At 44.2% G+C, this 18,683-nt stretch overlaps 2 protein-coding genes and 1 long non-coding RNA gene across 3 annotated transcripts; 1 reads left to right on the forward strand and 2 right to left on the reverse strand.

The window, feature by feature from the left end:
• The first annotated feature begins 632 nt into the window (after positions 1 to 632).
• Positions 633 to 12,434, forward strand: avpr2aa (arginine vasopressin receptor 2a, duplicate a). The gene is made up of 6 exons (XM_040192929.2): positions 633 to 1,038; positions 7,169 to 7,554; positions 8,708 to 8,953; positions 9,159 to 9,305; positions 9,419 to 9,983; positions 10,634 to 12,434. Exons 2-6 carry the CDS (start codon positions 7,171 to 7,173, stop codon positions 10,834 to 10,836), a joined length of 1,545 nt encoding a protein of 514 aa, XP_040048863.2. The 5' UTR covers positions 633 to 1,038; positions 7,169 to 7,170; the 3' UTR covers positions 10,837 to 12,434.
• Positions 12,435 to 15,275: 2,841 nt separating this feature from the next.
• LOC144388959 (uncharacterized) lies at positions 15,276 to 15,621 on the reverse strand. Its single transcript, XR_013453228.1, has 2 exons — positions 15,489 to 15,621; positions 15,276 to 15,355 (listed from the first exon to the last, which is right to left on the reverse strand). It is a non-coding gene; the product is annotated as an uncharacterized LOC144388959 (long non-coding RNA).
• Positions 15,622 to 15,983: 362 nt separating this feature from the next.
• ssr4 (signal sequence receptor, delta) lies at positions 15,984 to 18,632 on the reverse strand. Its single transcript, XM_040192980.2, has 6 exons — positions 18,321 to 18,632; positions 17,966 to 18,084; positions 17,798 to 17,872; positions 17,486 to 17,575; positions 17,295 to 17,360; positions 15,984 to 16,397 (listed from the first exon to the last, which is right to left on the reverse strand). The coding sequence occupies exons 1-6, from the start codon at positions 18,367 to 18,369 to the stop codon at positions 16,293 to 16,295; spliced, it is 504 nt and encodes a 167-aa protein (XP_040048914.1). The 5' UTR covers positions 18,370 to 18,632; the 3' UTR covers positions 15,984 to 16,292.
• Positions 18,633 to 18,683: the final 51 nt, after the last annotated feature.

Consider the following 18,683-nt stretch of genomic DNA (forward strand, 5'->3'; position numbering starts at 1 on the left):
TGTCATTGAACTGCAGTTTGGCATTTTTAGAGGGAAAAAAGGCAGGAGGAGGGTGAGGTTTACTTGTCGAAACAAATGTGCTTCGATTGGCAAACATTCCCCCGTTTGGTTCAATTCTTGTGTGTGTTCAGAGTTTGTGCGGTCGAGTGTGCTTGCGTATGCATACATTGAAAAAAAGTGTACACACTGTACACCTATGCATGCCAATTGTATTCCCATACCATCATGTGACCAAGGTTGTGAGCCAGGGAGCTTAGGCATTAAAACTAAAAGACAGCATTTTTGTTGCTCTAACCTTCCCTGCGCTGTTTGCACACTGAGGGCGTGACGGGCTGCAGGCCGGCTGACTCAGCCAATCCGCATTCCTGGACAGGTGGAAGTGCGCTGGCCTTTGTACTTCAACAACAAATCAGATAGAAGGCAAGAGAGAGCCAAAATTCGGAATATAACCACTAGTAGTGTGCATTGATTACTCACACCGGGCTTCAGTCATTCCAATGAGAGGAGGAGCTTCTGTCACCCTGTCCACCTCCCTCTCCCTGATACCCTTCATAGGTACGTTTTACAGCCTCTCTCCACCCCCGGCTCCACGCTCCACCCTCAGTCCTAGTGGACAGGCTGATTGACCCAGTAGGAGGGGAGAGTGTGAGGGAGGGGCAAGTGGGAGCCGACGGAGCTCAGATTCATATCTACTGGTGGTGCTGGAGGCAAAGCACACATGCAAGAGCGTAACGTGCCGTGCAGGGACCTGGGACACGCACGGCTATCGAATGGATCACTCTGACACACACTTCTGAACCCAGGCCGAGCGAGGAGGAGCCACCCGAATGATTTACACAGTCCCTTGCAGCCCTTGTTTGTCCCAGGGAGAGAGAATACAAACTACCAGCCTCTGATGAAGGCGCATTCATTCAGGAGGCAGCAGATATCACGGCAGGCGGAGGGACGTGGTTATTGACGGCACCGACGATGTGAATGTTTGGGGGGAAATTCTGAATGCTTTGTGTCACACAGCTGGACCACTCAACAAGATCACAAGTGAGTGCTTTTAATTTACTTTGTCGTGATGGTTCGACTTGAATTCCAATACTATTGTACCTTAATTAATATTAATACAAATCATCCAAAAATTCTAATTTTAATTAAAAACACTTTGCAACTCAGACCTCACATTGTGAGGGAATTGATGTTTACTTATTAATCTAGCTCATCTGATGAGGTTCATGACAGCTCTGTATCCAGTGTCTTATAAATAGTTTTGACAAATATTTTCACTCATTTGTCATGCTGTCATCATCAGTATCATTATTTGTCGGTTTAGTACAACATTTGTATATACGTTATAATACACGTCTGAGGTGTTATTCTTGCTCTTAAAAAGAAAGAAATCGTTGCAATTCAATGTACATAAGATTAAATAGAGGAACACATTTATGTTTCAGACGCAGTGCCACATCCGTACACCTGTTTTGGCAAGCGAATAAATGGTTTGCCAATTCATTAGTAAACATTTACATAAACAATTACTTGCAAGGAAATACGCTTGTTCAGCTTATAGACTGATGAATGATTTTTGCATTCATATTTTCTGAGTGTAGTCATCTATTTATCTCAAACGACTGAATATCACATTACGTTGATTTGACAGTATGAGTGAAACATTTTAATGCTTTTAATGAAGCGGTGGAACTCTCAAGAGCCTGTGTATTTGTAGCCGGTCAGTGTGGTAACATACAGTATGTATGTCACGGTATATTTTATGGCACTGCCTAATTGAAAATTCATGCGGACCTCTAAGTTCTTCCCTGGATTCCAAAAGGCACGAGGGGATCGCAAGGTTGTTCATGTGATCTGATAGCTCATGTAATGCTAATGGGCAAATAAAGGTGACGGCCCTGAATGCTTTGTTCCCTGAGTCATCAAGACGAGCGCAAAACACACCAGGAGAAAAGGACACGTGTAAGAAGGCTTGCCATGCACTGACAACAAGGCGAGAGGCAACAGAGGCATATCTGCCCACGTTGGGGTGCTCTTTGTTTTGCTTATGTGTGTTTGCTGCTTTTTCTGCTTGCATTTGTGTGTTGCGCCCGCATTGTAGGATCAAAGGTCTTTAGACGATTAAAAGGAGATTCGTGGCCCCTAAACAGCTGTGTGTTTATGGTGCACACAAAGGTGCACCTTCAAATTAAAATGATCTATTGCCTGACTAGACTTGTGTATAGAAAATGGCCTCGTATAAAGATTGAAATCGAAATGTCTCTTTAGTCTTAGTTGTAAGTGGTGTCTCAGGCGGACACAGATGTGTCTTGGCAGTCCTACTAACAGCATTCAAGAAGAAATGTCTCTGTCGCTGTTTCTCTCTGACAACCACTGTTTGGAAGAATATTTTCTTTCCCTTGATTGTAACTCTGTTAACATTGCTGTTATTTCCAAAGTCAATTTGGTCAGTTTGGTCTCTTAACATCAGGTAGCCGAATGTAACCATATGAGCAAGAAACTCAAACGCTTGTTTTTTCATGTTGTAACAATGCGACACAGTTTCCATTCTTCTTGGGGAAAGACTTTTGCCACTTGTGGGACTTTTTGTTTTTATTTTCCTTGGGTCACCTGCACTGTCCTGGTTAATGATACATAACAAGAACAACCGTCTTTGTCAGTGTTGATAACAGGACTTGCGCCTCCCGCCACACCAGACCGAGACCATGTCTGTCCACCAGCTGGAGAATTTTGGAAATAAATGCCGATGTCTGTCAATACAAAGCTCACGGTTGAAATTCGGGCAAGTAATGAGCGCATCAGCATGTGCAATGAGGTGCGGCTCCACATGATTAACATTTAATGAGTTGTTTGTGCAAGACCGCGATAGAACAAGTGTTTACTGTTATGACTCACATGGGCTGCAGCCAGGAGGCTAGAACCTGAGTGATGCACTCTGAAAAAGATGAATACATCATAGATACGGAGCTGGGAATTAATAAGTGCAGCAGGTGCCACAACAAATTGAAATGCATGAGTATTTAGGGAGTATTTGAATCAACTCATTCAGATGGGGAATATTTGCCGCATGTGAGAGCGCCCATGGGGATCTAATCTAATGATATGCGGGTCAGAGCTGCTTTATGATGAAGTGCAGCATAGCCGTCCGTGTGGCACCACATCTATTGATCGGTATGTAAATTACGTCTCCTGCCACCCCAATAAAAGCAAAAATAAATAAAGAATATATTACATGGTGCAGCATTATGCTCCATTTAATTTCCATCTGATTATTGGATTGGACCAGGCTATTTAAATCTGGTTTAAATAATGTCTATTGATGACAATTGGAATTAAAATCCAGAGGGAAACAATACGCATATCAAAGACACATTTGATCCTTATTGACATGTGATAGTGCTTCAGTTTGGACAAAAGGAGAGAAAATTGAGTCGGTGGGTTATTGTGAAAAGAAACAGAGAAATGAACTGTGTGGGGAAGAAATAGGAAGAAGAGCATTGAAAGGGGAAATCAGCGACAGGTTGTATAAGTGTACACTGGGCTGATAATGAGGACCGAAAGGTCCTCATTTATCAGATCGAGTTAAACCTGGTCAAAGGGAACTAATCAGAACACTGACATGCACAAGACAGGCAAGCAAGGGAAGGATCTTTCATTAAGTTTGGATTTTTGCACCCAGGGCACATTTAAGCACATTAATCTGCCACTGATGCCACAATCATTTCATGTTAGCAACTGATTAGCCGTAAAACCTGCATGAGTGCATACAAAAATGAGAGGTCTGCATTTCCCTGCCAAGCAAGAGATGTGAAGACAAAACTGAAGACACTTGGAGATCATCATTACCGCAGTGGATTTGCTTCCCGTCCCTTATGCTTTACTTTATTTGCTTTTGTGTTACTGGCATTTGTGTACCATTTCAGATATCCGCTGTATTATTTTTTTACACCAAACTAAATTAGCATCCCTACAAACATGATTGTTAAGTAAACCTTCACAGTGGAGATCACGTTCGCTTTTAGTCAAAGTAGTACAAGTCTGTGCTCCACGGGCACCATCACGCATCAATAATGCAACATTGACAGATATAACATTGGAGACCTGATTTTAACTGTAGCAAAATTGGCAATGTTATGTTTCAGGCCCGCTGTTTTATTTTCATGTCATGAAGATATTAATGTAAAACAAATGGTAATGATGTGGGAGAAAAGCAAAGAAAAAGATCTTCATTTGCATAAGCAAATTTACAAAAAATCTTCACTTAAAATGAGCTTATATCAAATGAGGTGTACGCTCAGTAACTCAAAACTAGAATAGTTCTATTATTAGTCACATGGAAAATATAGCCAAATGCGTCATTCACTATAACATGGTATTGATTTTGTCATCCTAAAAATGTCTTTTTGTTATTCAACATACTTCAGGACGGTTTAAGAGTAGTTGTACATCTCGGCGTAGCTGCAACATGACGTAGTTCGCCAAAGCGAATGACCAAAACATGTGTTAACAGGGAGAAAAGAGGATCGAGATGCTGAAGGATGTGAACGCTCGGCGGCTATAACGTTTATTGGCGTACTTTAATGACCTGTTTCGGTCCTCCCTGAGGAATCGTCCTGCGTAGGGTAACGCGGTGCAGGATGGGGAGGACATAAAAGAGGAAGGTTGAACACTGATCTTTGTCTTTTGCACGCAAGAGAGCATACGATGCGGTCATTAATCAAAGTGAATGCCTTAAAATAACAAGAGGAAGCTACCGCACAGTACTAACAACTAAAAGCAACGTCTACGACCCACCTAGCAAGGAGAGATGGAATAATTTGGGCTCTACAGCAACTCAATCAGACAGATAGGAAAACTTCCCCTGGCTTTTTATTAATGAGAGAGCAAAGTGGAATCTACTTTCAGAGACATGTCAAGGAATACATAAGCTGCACCCAGAACAGTTCCACAGTTAACCTCCGTAAAGGACACGTAGCATCAGTGCCAGAATCATTAGCTTTGCATGGGTCTCCGGCAGTGGAGCCATTGAGCATTTTGAAGACAATCCGTCTTGATTTCTTGGATGCTCGAGCAATGCAAATGAGACTCGGAAGAAAATATTTGGTGTCCTTCAGGAGTTTCAGAGGCTCATTCATAATCATAACAATACTTGGAGAAGTAAAAAATGCTTTGTCCGTCTGCCCCACACACTTCCCCATTAAAGGTCACACATTTACAGAGACATTCTCCTACCAGTTATTAATCATTTTATTTTATTTTGAAGAATGCAGTTGGGGATATTACATTAACATTACCAGAATAGTGTGCGTCTCTATCTGTCTGCTCCCTACGTCATTACACCTTGTCCTAAATGCCTCTTGAGGTTTCACCTAAATGAAAACCACCAAATATTGTCAACATAATGAGATTATATAGTCTGTATAAAAAGGACTGCAGCAGCACAAAGAATCCTCTCATAATCTGTGCTGTAATTACAGAGAGGGGCACAAGGCTCCTGAGGCCAACAGGAAGGAGATTCCTTGATGAAAAAAGGCCTCGTTGTCTGAAGCCATAATCAAAAAGATTAAAAATTCTAAACAGATAATAAAAGAATATTACTTGACGCAAAGGACCTTTGGACAGGAACAACATTTCAGCAAACTGCTAAAAAGTCACTGATCCGACGCAGGTTTGAACCTCGTGGTCGTCTTTCGCGACAGCGGGGACTCACTTAAAACTGAAGGGTCTTTCTCTGAAGTGGAGGAAATGGTTCGGCTCTGATTCCCTTCCTTTCAACTGTCTCTCTATACTTGCGTTCTGCATGCAGGGGTCCGGCTGGCCCGGCTTGTCATGCGTTCACCTGAACACATTCCTGTGTGTAACGCTTGACGGTACGTTCAGCTGTGTTATCTCTCACACCCAGCAGGCACTTTGCTATTACTCACAAATTGGCCGTTGGGTCTCCAAGCAGCAGTGAGTCCAACCTCGTAACGTATTGTTACTCATACGCAAATTGCTCATGAATTTAGTTCCCCTTCTATTTTTACACGTGCAAAGTGTAGCATTTGTATACTTAACCGCTCCTTGCACGTCAGATCAATGTGGTGTCGTCCGACACACACTGAGTCCAGGGACAGGACACAGCTCTCCTTACATTAGTCCACCGTATGTTATTATTCTCTTTCCACAACTTTGACCCTTTTCTGTGCTGCTTTGGTTTCCCTGCGCCTTCTCCCCACTGCCCACACGACTCATCTCCAATTGTTCATTTTTCCTCCCAGACTTTCTCCTCGTTGGGTTCATTTGAGCGAGGCGTCCCACTACATCCCACGAGTCCGTTTCTTAAATCGTCTCCTTACTCCTCCGAACTTTCTGTTCTTCGAAGACATTTATTTATAAGCAAAGAAAAATAAACGTGAAGTTTATTGAGATCAAGCGAGAGTGTGAGAAGGGGAAGAGAAAAAGAATGACTGGACGTACGAGAGGAAAGAAAGAGGGGTGAGGGGGTGAGGGGGGAGGGGTGAACAAAAACAGGGGAAAGCAGGAATGTAAGGGGGTAAGCATGGGATGGGAGCGATTATGAGAGCAGAGGTGAAGGAATAAGAGTGGTGGGATAGAGGGGAGAGCTGTCAATCAACCTTGAGAAAATATGAAAAAGAAAATAAACTGTTGCTTCGAATAGAACTGAAAGCTTTGAGAGACGCAAACACTGAAGACTTATTAAAACACAACAATATTTACACGGCCGCATGATTGGGACAACCTCTGACTACTTTCAGTCAGATTTTATAAAATTGCATAACAAGCTATTTGTGGTCTGAAAATGGAACAGATGGACCAAAATGTGATTAATTATGCATCTCATGTCATTAGTCAAGTACTTTAAATAAAAGGCCAAAGTCTTTTGGTTTAGATTCTAATCAGGAAGAATTTCTCAGCTGACGGATCTGAGGACAACCAGAGGAAATGTAATTACAAGCTCAGCAACGTCATTGATATGGTGATAGAACCGAACAAGTCAACTTTTTGTGTTTTAATAAAATCTGCGCCTGGTAAAATGTGTGCGTACGTAATCTTGTGACCGAGCACCAGTGTGACTCCTGGGGCCCATTTTGCGCACAAAATTGAAAAACAAATCCGACAACTATTTTATTTGTTTTCACGCGTTAACCCTTCGTTGTCTGTCTTTCAGGAATGGAAAGCATCAGCGTGGAAACGGGCTGGGATGGGCTGGCCCTCTCCTCCGTAGGCGCCACAGGAAGCAACAACTTCTCCTCCTCTTCCCTGTTTGTCTCTGAACTGAACTCCCTCAACAGCTCTCACAGCGGAGGATCCGTTTTTGGGATCTTCTCCGAGAACTTCTCCACCACCACGCCTCACACCTTGCCCCAGCCCAGGGTGAGGGACCCGGGCCTGGCTCGGGCAGAGATCGCGGTTCTCGGGGTGGTGCTGGCTCTCACCACCCTGGGAAACAGCTTTGTACTGTGGGTGCTGCTCAGGAGGAGGAAGTACAATGCACCGATGCATGTGTTCATGGTCAACCTGTGCGTGGCTGACCTGGTCGTGGCCGTCTTTCAGGTCAGTTCATGGGTTACTTTTGAACACGACCGTAAAAGAATTGCAAAAGATGAATCCTTCCTTCTAGTGGTCCAAACACTGTCAAAGGATCTTCCAAAAATAATCTTTAAAATACAAAACAAACTAAAGGTTTTCTTTAATGCTACATTACATGAGAAACATCAGGCCACTCCGATCGGCCTCTTTCCCAGTGGAACCAGTCCATAGAATCAACCTATAGCTGCCACGTCAGAGATCAACGATCTCAAGCAGCAGAAAGTCACCACACATCTCGCAGAGGAAGTTCCTCGGTGAAGGAACCACCAGAGCAAGTTAGCATCGGGTTAGCGTTTAGCATTTTAGCCAACCCGCAGTGTGTAATCAATCGTGATCCAAAAAGGACGCAGCATTTATACAATCACAGGCAATATCTGATGCTCGGTTTCATTTTACTAAGTGCTGGCCCTTAACAACCCGAGATCTTGACGTCCCGAGAGCGCAAATATTTATTACACCCATTTCCGGAGTATGACCTCTCGGTGGATGCTCTGACGTTTCTTCTCTTGAAGTTTTCTGCGGTTCCGTTCTCAGTTCTCACTGGGTTGACCACCCTTTCGTGTGACTTTTGATTTTACGCAGAAAAAAGGGAGGAAGTAGGCCGACTATAAATGAATTAAGAAAAAGTGAAAGCAAAGATAATAATACTCAAAAACTGTACTCGGGTATACCAGAACAACTTTGCTTCAGCATCGACAGTAAATTACATTTCTTACTTCTTCTTACTTCCCTTCTTTCTGGTTACAAATCCATTGACGTACACATGGTGGTTCTCTAACCCCAAAACCCAGTCATTCCCGCTAAAGATGCTGGAAAAAACCCAATTCTGGAAACTGTAGTTTTCAGAATTGGGTTTTTTTTCGGCATAAGGCGGCAAAAAAGGAAAATGTTTTGTGTGTGTGAACATTGATCAGCTTTGGAGTACGCAAGCAATACGTTTGCTACTTTGTTGTTGGCATGAATGTATTACTTGTTAGGGTATTTTCCTGATCTTAATAGAGTATCATCAGACTTGCCTTTAGTGCTTCTCAGATGTCTTAAGGCAACACCAGGAAAAAGCGCCGGTATTCCAAGAGCTGCTCTCATAATGGTCCCTTTTCTTCATGTGTCTTTACAGGTTCTTCCACAGCTCATATGGGACATCACGGGGAGGTTTCAGGGGCCTGACTTTCTGTGCCGGACCGTTAAGTACTTGCAGATTGTGGGCATGTTCGCATCCCCCTACATGATCGTCGCCATGACGGTAGACCGCCACCAGGCCATCTGCTGCCCGCTGCAGGCCTACCGTGGGGGATCAATGTCCCGCTGGAACACCCCTGTCATGGTGGCCTGGGGCTTGGCACTTGTCCTCAGCATACCACAGGTAGGACCCAATAAAACCTGACACAAACACGGCGCCACATGGTGAAATAGGAAATGAGAAGCCAGCGGGGTGTTCACACCCTGATCTCTATAGTAGAGCTCAAGATGTTACTCTATTTTTAGCTATAGGCGAGGTCACGGGAGATGAAACTGGCAGTCATATCTGCGGGGCGTGCTGACCACCGGCCTTTTGTGTGATCTGTCAGGTGTTCATATTCTCCCGCTCGGAAGTGAGTGCTGGCGAGTTTGACTGCTGGGGTCGCTTTGCTGAGCCGTGGGGGCTGAAGGCCTACATCACCTGGATGACCGTGGCTGTCTTCGTCCTTCCTGCCCTTATCATCACCATCTGTCAGGTAATACGGCTTGCCTCTCAGTCTCTGCCACGCCCAGCTGAGCCCACGCTCAGTTCTCAGACCCTCGGGTTTTGAACTGATTGTTTGTCTTGTTTCCAAAAATTACTTTTTAGATTAGAATCTTTAGAGAGATTCACAAGAACATCTACCTTAAGTCAGAAAGGGTGGTGACGTCCAAGTTAAAGAAGAATGAGCTCTTCTTCCGCTTCCACGTCTTTAAGAAGCAGGACGAGCGGGAGAGGGAGAGGGGAAGACGAGCGTCCGGAGGACGAGGCAGGAATGGCAGAGAAGCGCAGTTCTTAAAGGGTTTGAATAACAACCCTCACAATAACAGCCAAGACGGAGAGTGCTACGACAACGGATCATCTGCTATCCAGTACGACAGTTGCCGCGGAGAACACGCGACGACCACAGCACTGCCTGCACAACAGCAAACACTGAGCGGCTCAGACAGCCTGAACTTGTTCACGGCCTACGAGGTAGACTCCGGCTCACCCCGCTGCTCCATAGACTACACCCGCCCCCCCCCTCCAGCCTCTCCCCCGCCCAGCATCACGAAAGCCATGTCCAAGACAGTGAGAATGACCCTGGTCATTGTACTGGTCTACACTATCTGCTGGTCGCCTTTCTTCATCGTCCAGCTTTGGGCGGCGTGGGACCCCAACCCTGCAAGTCACAGTGAGTCACATGTGCTACATTCACCTGTGTACGCAATTCAACCCCAGAAAATATTAACCAGATTATAACCATTGTTCTTAGTTGGTATTTTTCATTAGATAGTTTTATCCTCTTTATACAATACATTATATTGCATGTGCAAACCCCTATCAATTTGCAATTCACGCAGCCACAAACAAAAGCCAAACAATTGGCTCTAGTTGAAAGCAACAAACTCTGATGCTGGTGTTTCCGCCTCGGTGAGTCTTCATACTGATTGTATTCAGGACGTTTAGCTCCGGCTCAGATGTGGTTACAGTGAAACGATACAAGGTCAACCGGAATCCCTGGCTTCTGTACAGTTTGGCACACAAACATCATCTCTTGACGTGTTTACTGGCAACTGATGATAAAGCAAGTACACCCAGTGGAGCCTTAAGGTGTGGTCTGGACGTGTGAGTTGTGATTTTAAGCTAAAGACAAACGACACATACTTGTCTATGATAATGGAAGTATTGTTTTCAATCAAACGATATAGTTGTATAAGATATTTGTTTGTGTCCAGTTGCACATGGGAACACTTGCAATGCTATGCTTGTATGTTCTTGTTTCTGCATTTGCATGTCAGCTTGCCTTATGATGGTTGTGTATGTGTGCGTTTGTGTCCTTAGCCGGAGTGGCCTTCACTATCCTGATGCTGCTGGCTAGCCTTAACTCATGCACCAATCCGTGGATCTACACCGCTTTCTCCAGCAGCGTATCCAGAGAGCTGCAGAATCTGCTGCAGTGTCGGTCACGATCCGGCCGCCGAGGCTCTCTGCCCGACGACTCCACCGCCACACACACCTCCACCACCAAGGACAGCCTGTGCTGACAGAGAGCGATGAGGCCCAAACCAGCAAAGCGACACCTTTGAAAAGTCATGTACTGGTGCACATGGGCCCGCTGGAAGGACGTGCTACTGCACAGAACTCTGCCAGCACCACCTACGGCGTCGCAGCCTGACAACACAGCGCGCTGACCTCTACCAGATGTTATCAACAACAAAGGACAGCTGTACTGTCAACAAGTCCTCTATCTGTAATCAACGATCCTCTCTACCCAAGCAGAGAGGAAATGTATCATGGAGGATGTCAACACCCTTTTATGAGAGCACTGTAGAGTGTACAGTGAATGTCAGGGACAGCATCTGCAATGCAAAATGGCCTTGAAAGTGAAGCGTTCTTTTTTTTACCTCCGCTGCAGTTGAGCAGGAACCTCTGCATGAATTCATATGAGAAAAGCTCTTTCCCTACTGAGCAGAAGGAATGCACGGGGTGGTTGGGTGCATTACGGCCTTACGGCACGCCTAATGTCCAAAGCACCAGACAGATCTATGGGTGCAGAGACAGCAAAGCAGCAGGCCGAGGGAAAGAGAGGGAGAGAGATGCATATTGACAGCAAGAGAGAGCGAGACCGAGAACAGACCGCTTACGACATGTTACAGCTGCTGCAGTCCAAAGGCTGAAGTAGAAATCAAATAATGTGAACAAACGTTGTTGAATCAAAGAAAGTCGATTAATGGCGAGTGGCTGAATTCACATTTGCTCAGGGAGTATGCAGTTCCAAGGAAGTAGTGATTCGTTGGGTGGAGATTCACTCATGAGGGCGGTGCAGCAGAAATACTTTTATTTAATGCTGACAAAAACGCACTCGCATACAAACGTTCAAAGTGACAGGAAACGATAGAATCTAAAAGAATGAAAATGAACAATGCATGTTTCTGCAGCCAATTGTGTGAGTGTGCTTGGCACAAACAGCATATATATATAAAATATATAAAGTTAGAACATAAGACGCGGGAAGGAAACAAAGACCATTCCATGTACATGAATTATGTAAAATATATTTATTGAAAATGTAGGGCACATTAGATATCACATTTTGTGTAAGATAAAAGTCAAATATAAATCATCGGTAGAAGTAGAAAACAGTGTGGCGTTAAACCAAAGATTTTTTTTTTTTAAGTTTGACTGTAGAATAAATTCAAATGAAGCTTCAGCGGACATGTAACGTGTAAAGAGAAACCACTGCATGTCAGTTTAAGAAAAACTTTGCATCAACAGTGAGAATTCTTCCTGTCAAACAAAGTGCCTGTAAAGTCCGAAGCTGTTTTTAGACGGGCCTCCCTCGCCTCGCATGGTGATGTCAGCCATGTTATTCTTAGATGCGCTCATTGGTTATATATCACACCAAGAGCCACGTGTTCTTGTGTTTTTATTTATGGTTGTATATTTGGAAGATACATATATGTACAGTATATGTTTCTATATATTATTAGCTCCTTGTATTGCCTTATTTTCATGTACAATTTTATATTACATTTTTCTGTGTCCAAAGTAATGTATTATGCCCTGCAACTGCATGAAACACTTATAATAGTAAAGTTGTTATTTTTTATAAATTAGGGTGGCATAAACTACTGTACATACATATAGGTTTTAATTTGTGTGTGGTTAAAATGGACTTGGTCAAATTATTGGTTTCCGATTAGATCCTCCAGGAAAAGGGTATTTTAAAATGCTGTTTAATCCTTTGAGCTAGCGCATCCTTTTTTTTTTTTATACAACAGGGTGGTGTTTCTATCCTGCTGGACAGCACAAAGCTTTTAAGACCCGGGAGTACTCTCCTGGGTCAAAGGAGGAGCCCTTTCGAATTTAACCCTTTTCCTCCTTGCGGCGAAGGCGTTTGGTGCTCTCGACTCGCCTCTGTGCATTTGTTCCCCAGAAGCACTTCGATTCTCCGCCAGCAACAACGAAGTGTGTAGAACTTAATAACGTAATATCAGGAAATAGATCAACTTCTCCAAAACACTTGGGCAGTGCATTCATTTTCAGCTTCCTGCCATAAAGATTGAAGGTCAGCGGATGATTCATGAAGAATTGATCCATCCATCCTTCCAGATTGAAGGTATAGAGGCCACACACACTCGTTCTGCATTATTCTGTGTGCACAGCCATTAGTTAAAAGCCGCTAAATAATGAATGCTCCATGCAATAAATGGAGAACTTGCTACACGTTGACTCATCATTGCAACGTCTTGTTTCCTGAAGGTGGAAGAACTATGATACCACCACCCCCCTCCTGTCAGAGCATATGATAGAAGGTCCACAGGCTAGATCAGTGCGTCCTTTAATCCTGCAGAGTGTGTGTGTGTGTTTATGCTGAATGCCCTGATGCTTATGGTTTCCAAGCTGAAGCAAGGATGACATTGAAACTCAAGGTCACTTCATCACAGTGGGGCAGAGCCCCGCGGCTGTGATGGGAGGGCATAAAGGAAATAAATCACTCGTCTGTGTGACTGTCACAAGGGCAGGAAAATTGCTGAATGTCTCCCTTCAAATCAATTTAGGGTCAGCCAAGGAGTGCGTCCAGCGACGGAGCGACCCAGCCCTGACCAAAGTCGGATTAATCAGACCTGGAGCCAGAAGCTCTGCTACACTGAGCAATGCGTCTGCATTGCTTAACTCATGAGCCAACAGACCTGATGACTGCCGACGCTGCTAAGGAGCTCATTCCAAGACACCGAGCACACAAACCAGCTCGAAATCAGCGTACTTTACAGACAGCGGAAGCGAAAGGAAAATGATGCAGGCCGTTCGGAATAGAAGGTTAATTTCTGCAGCCACAGTTGTTTTTATTAGGAATTAAAATTAGGTGGCTCATACTTTAAATAAGAGCAAATCTTTTATTCCCCCTGAGCCACAGGAATCAAGGCTTTCATCACCTTCGCCCAGCTGCTTTTCATTACTCAAAGTGGGGTTTGTGTCTACACCTCAAAGACCCTCTAAAAACCCGCATGAGGACAGAGTCTGACCAAATCCATTTCACGGGAGCTCAGTCAACCCACTTTCAGTGGATTTACGACAATTTGTTGTAATGTGTCGGGTTCTGTTTAAGCTACTATGTTTTATGGCAAACGGCCAGCAGAGCATGTAGATTCATTTAAGGAGAAGCTCAATTGCAGCGGTTGACCTGCAGCGTGAAAAGTCAAGAGCACGTCTAGTGTGACAGAGGAGAAGAGAAAGGGCATTTCCCCATACGCGTCTGGTTCTTGCCTTGCAACTGCATCAACAGGCACACACTGATTTCATGATACTCTTACAGGACAGCAAGTGCGAGATAAAGCAAAGCACAAAAGCTTGGAGCTGAGGGTTTATCCACTCTAAACAGTCCAACTGTGGTGGAAGAAGCTGCCAGTTTATACAGGCTCACTGTACATAAACGTCCGTGAAATAAGAACAGTAACTGCATAAATCGTTTTTTTTTTCCCTTCCTCTACTGATTACTGAACTCGCTATCAGTTTTGTTGACTTTGTTCGGTTTTCTGAAAAGAAGTGAAGTACGAGCAGAAACAACACTTGCATCAGACACACAAAGTGTTGCTGCCAGTGAGGATTGTTGGGGTGACGTCAGTTTCCACATTGCTGGATCTCACTAAGTCCAAATCAGCGTCTGCCTCCAGCTGCTGGGGTTTTACGCACCTCTGTCCCAGCAGCTTTTCTCTGCCTCACAGCACCGGATCCCACGACCAAGATTTGGCTTACGCAATGTGTACTTAAATAAAACACAGATTCCAATTTGTTTCTTTCAGTAACTATGTAAATTATTGTTTGATACAGAAAATCACTGCCATTGAAAGAATAAATTGCAACATCAACCGGAAGTGAACATCTGTGCTGATATGTGGATTGAAGTCATTAAACACTCCATCACACAACAAAGAGAAGGAAGAGTCCCTCAGCTGCCTCCTTCCACCGTTTGCCTGTTCCATTTATATCCTCCATGGAGATGCGCCCCTCTTCCCACGGGCACGAGGGAGTCTCTGGAATCACTCCAGCACTCCTCACACAATTACCAAGTTTGTGATGGCTCTATTGTGTCCACGCCGGAGGGGACAGGAGACAAAAGCTGCGGCGTGCCACCATAAGTGTGCGTTGGTGATGACAAGGCACTCTGCAGATCACATTACCTGTACACAAAGAGCCTCGTGGGAGTCAGTCAGCAATTCAAAAAAGCAGCACTACATGATCTGAACAGTGTGTCCGAGCACTGATTCAGGCCAACTACAGAAATAGACGTACCAAGTTTAAAACGTCTGTAACGGACCAGATCACACGATACGACCTGGAAACGTGACCCACAGAACACGGGCTCAAAGTGCAGTTTGCAATGTATTGCATTACATTAGCAATCTTCCCATGAGGTAATAGCTGGCCGCATGCCGGATGGCACCCGCGCTTCATGAAGGCGGCGCGGAGCTGCCACGGTGTGTTCAACCTGCAGCACTGCACCCCGGCCCGTCAGGAAGGGAACTTCCACTCCTCTGGTTTAACACAAATAAAACACGCTACCTGTTGGTGCGCATTAGGAGAAAACACAATCAGCTGCTGCTTCTGCCCTCAAACACAAACTAGCAATGCCAACAGCAAATTGAAACCGAAAAAAACCCTCCCCATCCACCGAGAATAAAGGGTTAAAACTCACAATAATATGATTCTTCATGGTTTCATTTACTGTTGTAGATCCTATTCAATTCTAAAATGGGAACAAAATGAATTCTCAGAATGATTAAAATTGTCGCAATGTTAAATACAGTAAATGTGAGGCTAAATCTGATTGGAACCAGTTATTGTTTGATCTAGATCAGGGATTATTTAAACATCCCGATTTAATTTACCATTGACAACAAAAAAACTTCAGAGATGACATGTCGCAGGATGATCAATCTGCCAGTCAGAGAAAAAAATAAAAAATAAAACTTAAGGGAGGTTTGAACGAAACTTTACACTGGAAGTAAAACAAGCTATTTAATGCATTACCTGCAGTCAGATAATTGACATACGCGTTGAGGTTTTAACTGCGCTTTGTTGGAGTTAATCACGTCTTTGCAAGTCCCACTCTTGCCAGTGCATCGACGCAGAATAAGCGGAGTAAGACATAGAAATTGGTCTCAAGCAGGAGTGAAAACAGTACAATATCTACGTGTGTGTTCTTTATTTCTGTGATCCAGGTTTATGGTTTGTTTTATATTTTTTTTACAAAACTCCATCCATTATTGACAAGACAAAACTTGTGACGAAAGTCATCTGAAAAATTGATAAGACCGATGGTATTCAGACACAGTCCGAATTTAAAAAAAATATATATAAAAAGACCGCTGCTCTTGCTGCTTTTTCCAACGCAGATCAAGTGGCAAAATCCTATCGGCTTGCCACCACAATGGATGATGGATCGTTGGTGGAGATCCACCAGAATTCAGTCTTTAACAATCCAGTAATTGTGAAACGTTTATGCTTGGATGGTGTTCTTAGCGGTGAAAGCCATGTAGTAGACCAGGATGCCCATGAGGGCAGCAACCACCTCAGTAGCCACCCACGGGCCGTTCCACACACCCTGTGGAGAGATTTTATTTTTAAAAGCTCACTGGTTCAGACAAAGAGAATTTAACAAATCACAACATTCCAGTTATACCAGATTCTGGAAATACTACGAGGATGAGAGCAGCACGGGAGATTGCTACGGTTGGGGGTCACATTGCATTGCTCTCAGCGACAAAGATATATTTTAAATGTTATTTGAGCCGTTTAATTATTATTATATTATTATTATTAAAAAGAATTAGGAGAGAAGAGCACTGTAGAGTAGTTTCCCAAACATGATTGCTAGGCCCCCCCATTCACAATGGGCCATATCTGTCACGAGAAGAGCGAATTTGAGTGTGAATGAACATTCCTGAGAATTTTCACATCTACTTTATACACACGCACATTAAAAATACTTAATAAAATAGAAAAAAATGAATACATTGAGTTGTCAGCCTCTTATTTGTCCCTCTTATCAAATGGAACTACAAACCTTTTGTATTCAATGTTAATAATATACTACACTTATCAGAAAAAATAGCCACATTCTTTTTCCTCGTGTGGGTAGAAGTTGTTTTGCAGAATGAAATCTGGGAGACGATAATAAAATATCCTTCAACCCAATGGTGGGTGCTAAATCTTTGGGAATGGCCGCTGTGGTGGATGCGTTTAACGAGCAAGAACAACATATTGCCCCAAAATATTGTAACAATTTACTTGTGTAGTTTAAGCGAGTGAGCAGCACGTTCAACGTCTGTTTTGGTCTCCAATATATTCTGATGGAAGTATCTGCTAAATTTACTAAAGTTTACCACCTGGTCCCCTTTCACCCTGTGTTGGTAGTGTATACATTGGGTTTTTAGAGTTGTGTTGCTCTGGTAGAATAGTACATACACTCGTTTAATCTTGAAGGCAGTAAGAGACTCACCCTGTGATCAATGTTGACGGAGAAGAGCGGCTCAATGGAATTTACATCTTCATTGTTTCTCTGGGCCTGTAACAAAAGGAAGTGTACACATTCTATTTAAAACAGACATCCTTTAAATCCTGAACATGGCAAATGCAGCAGAGCTTACTGGCAGCAAACTGAGTTTATTAAACGGTGCATCAAACACTAACCTTGCGCAGGGCACTGTAGGACTCTTCGTCGAAGAATTTAACCTGATATGTTCCAGAGCTGGCCTGTTTGTGAGGAAGACTCCACGACACCTGAGGGAAAAATGCCACGGTGACAAAAGCTTCTTTAATCAACCTCGGTCTTAATAGGTGGTTCCTTGAGGGCAAGAGCTTCAAGGTGGTCCAAAAGAAGAATATGGCAACTTGAGTTTAAATGAGGCAAAATGTCACGCTAAACGCGTGGTACCCCGCTGATCCCTGTCATTCTCTACCAAATCAGATACAGCGAGAGCGAACACGAGGTCACGACCATACCTGGTACTTGCCAACATCCTGGCCTCTGGTCACAGGGAACTGCCTCCCATTTACATCAGCGTACAGAGTCACGCTCTGGAGAAGTTGGAAATGACCTTCAGTAACAACATCGATATCTGATCCCAATGCTCGTTAGATGGGGTGAGAGGGTGAGAATGGGGGAGGTACCTGCGCTCCGTTGGCACAGGCGAGGCTGAGCTCCACGATGAAGACCGACTCGGAGGAGATGACGGCGTCGGACGTGGTGTAGGCCGACGGGGTGATCGCTGGGTCGGTGCAGGTCTCTCCTGTCAACACAAAGCGCAGGAGGAACGGGGAGGTTAGCTGAAGTCCCGTAACGTTTCACCAGTAGAAACATCTGGACAGCATTAACCTCTCAACGCCAACGTATCCGATACCCATGTTCCACCCAATTAATAAGACGAATGGAGGTGATTTGATAAACCGGCTAACTAGCTAACGCTCGCTAGCATTCAAGGCTAATCAACCACGGCAAATACTCTTCCGCCGGTCCCGGACTCACCGGAGCAGGCGGCCACCAGCAGGGCGAGGAAAGCGGCAATACGGATCATCCTGGTGTCTGAGAGGCCGGCTGGGTACGTTTCGTCTTGTTCCTGAGGTCCAATTGCGGGACTGCGCTGAGTCTCTGCCGCTGACTAAAGGGAAGAAGTCCACCTCAGCTTACTGACACGACGCCTCTGCGGCTGCGCAGCGGTGACGTGGGCTTTGAAGCTGCAAAGCAGTCTGGGAAATGACTGTGTTCGACACGTCATCAGAGTGAAAAACGTGCATCCACCGTCAAACCTTAAAACAGAAAGAAAGTTTGCTCAAGTTTCTGAATGTATATTTAAGTTCGTAGATAAAAACAAGACAACTATTTATTTTA

This window comes from Gasterosteus aculeatus, chromosome 2 (genome assembly GCF_964276395.1).
Source record: "Gasterosteus aculeatus chromosome 2, fGasAcu3.hap1.1, whole genome shotgun sequence".
Lineage (NCBI taxonomy): Eukaryota > Metazoa > Chordata > Actinopteri > Perciformes > Gasterosteidae > Gasterosteus > Gasterosteus aculeatus.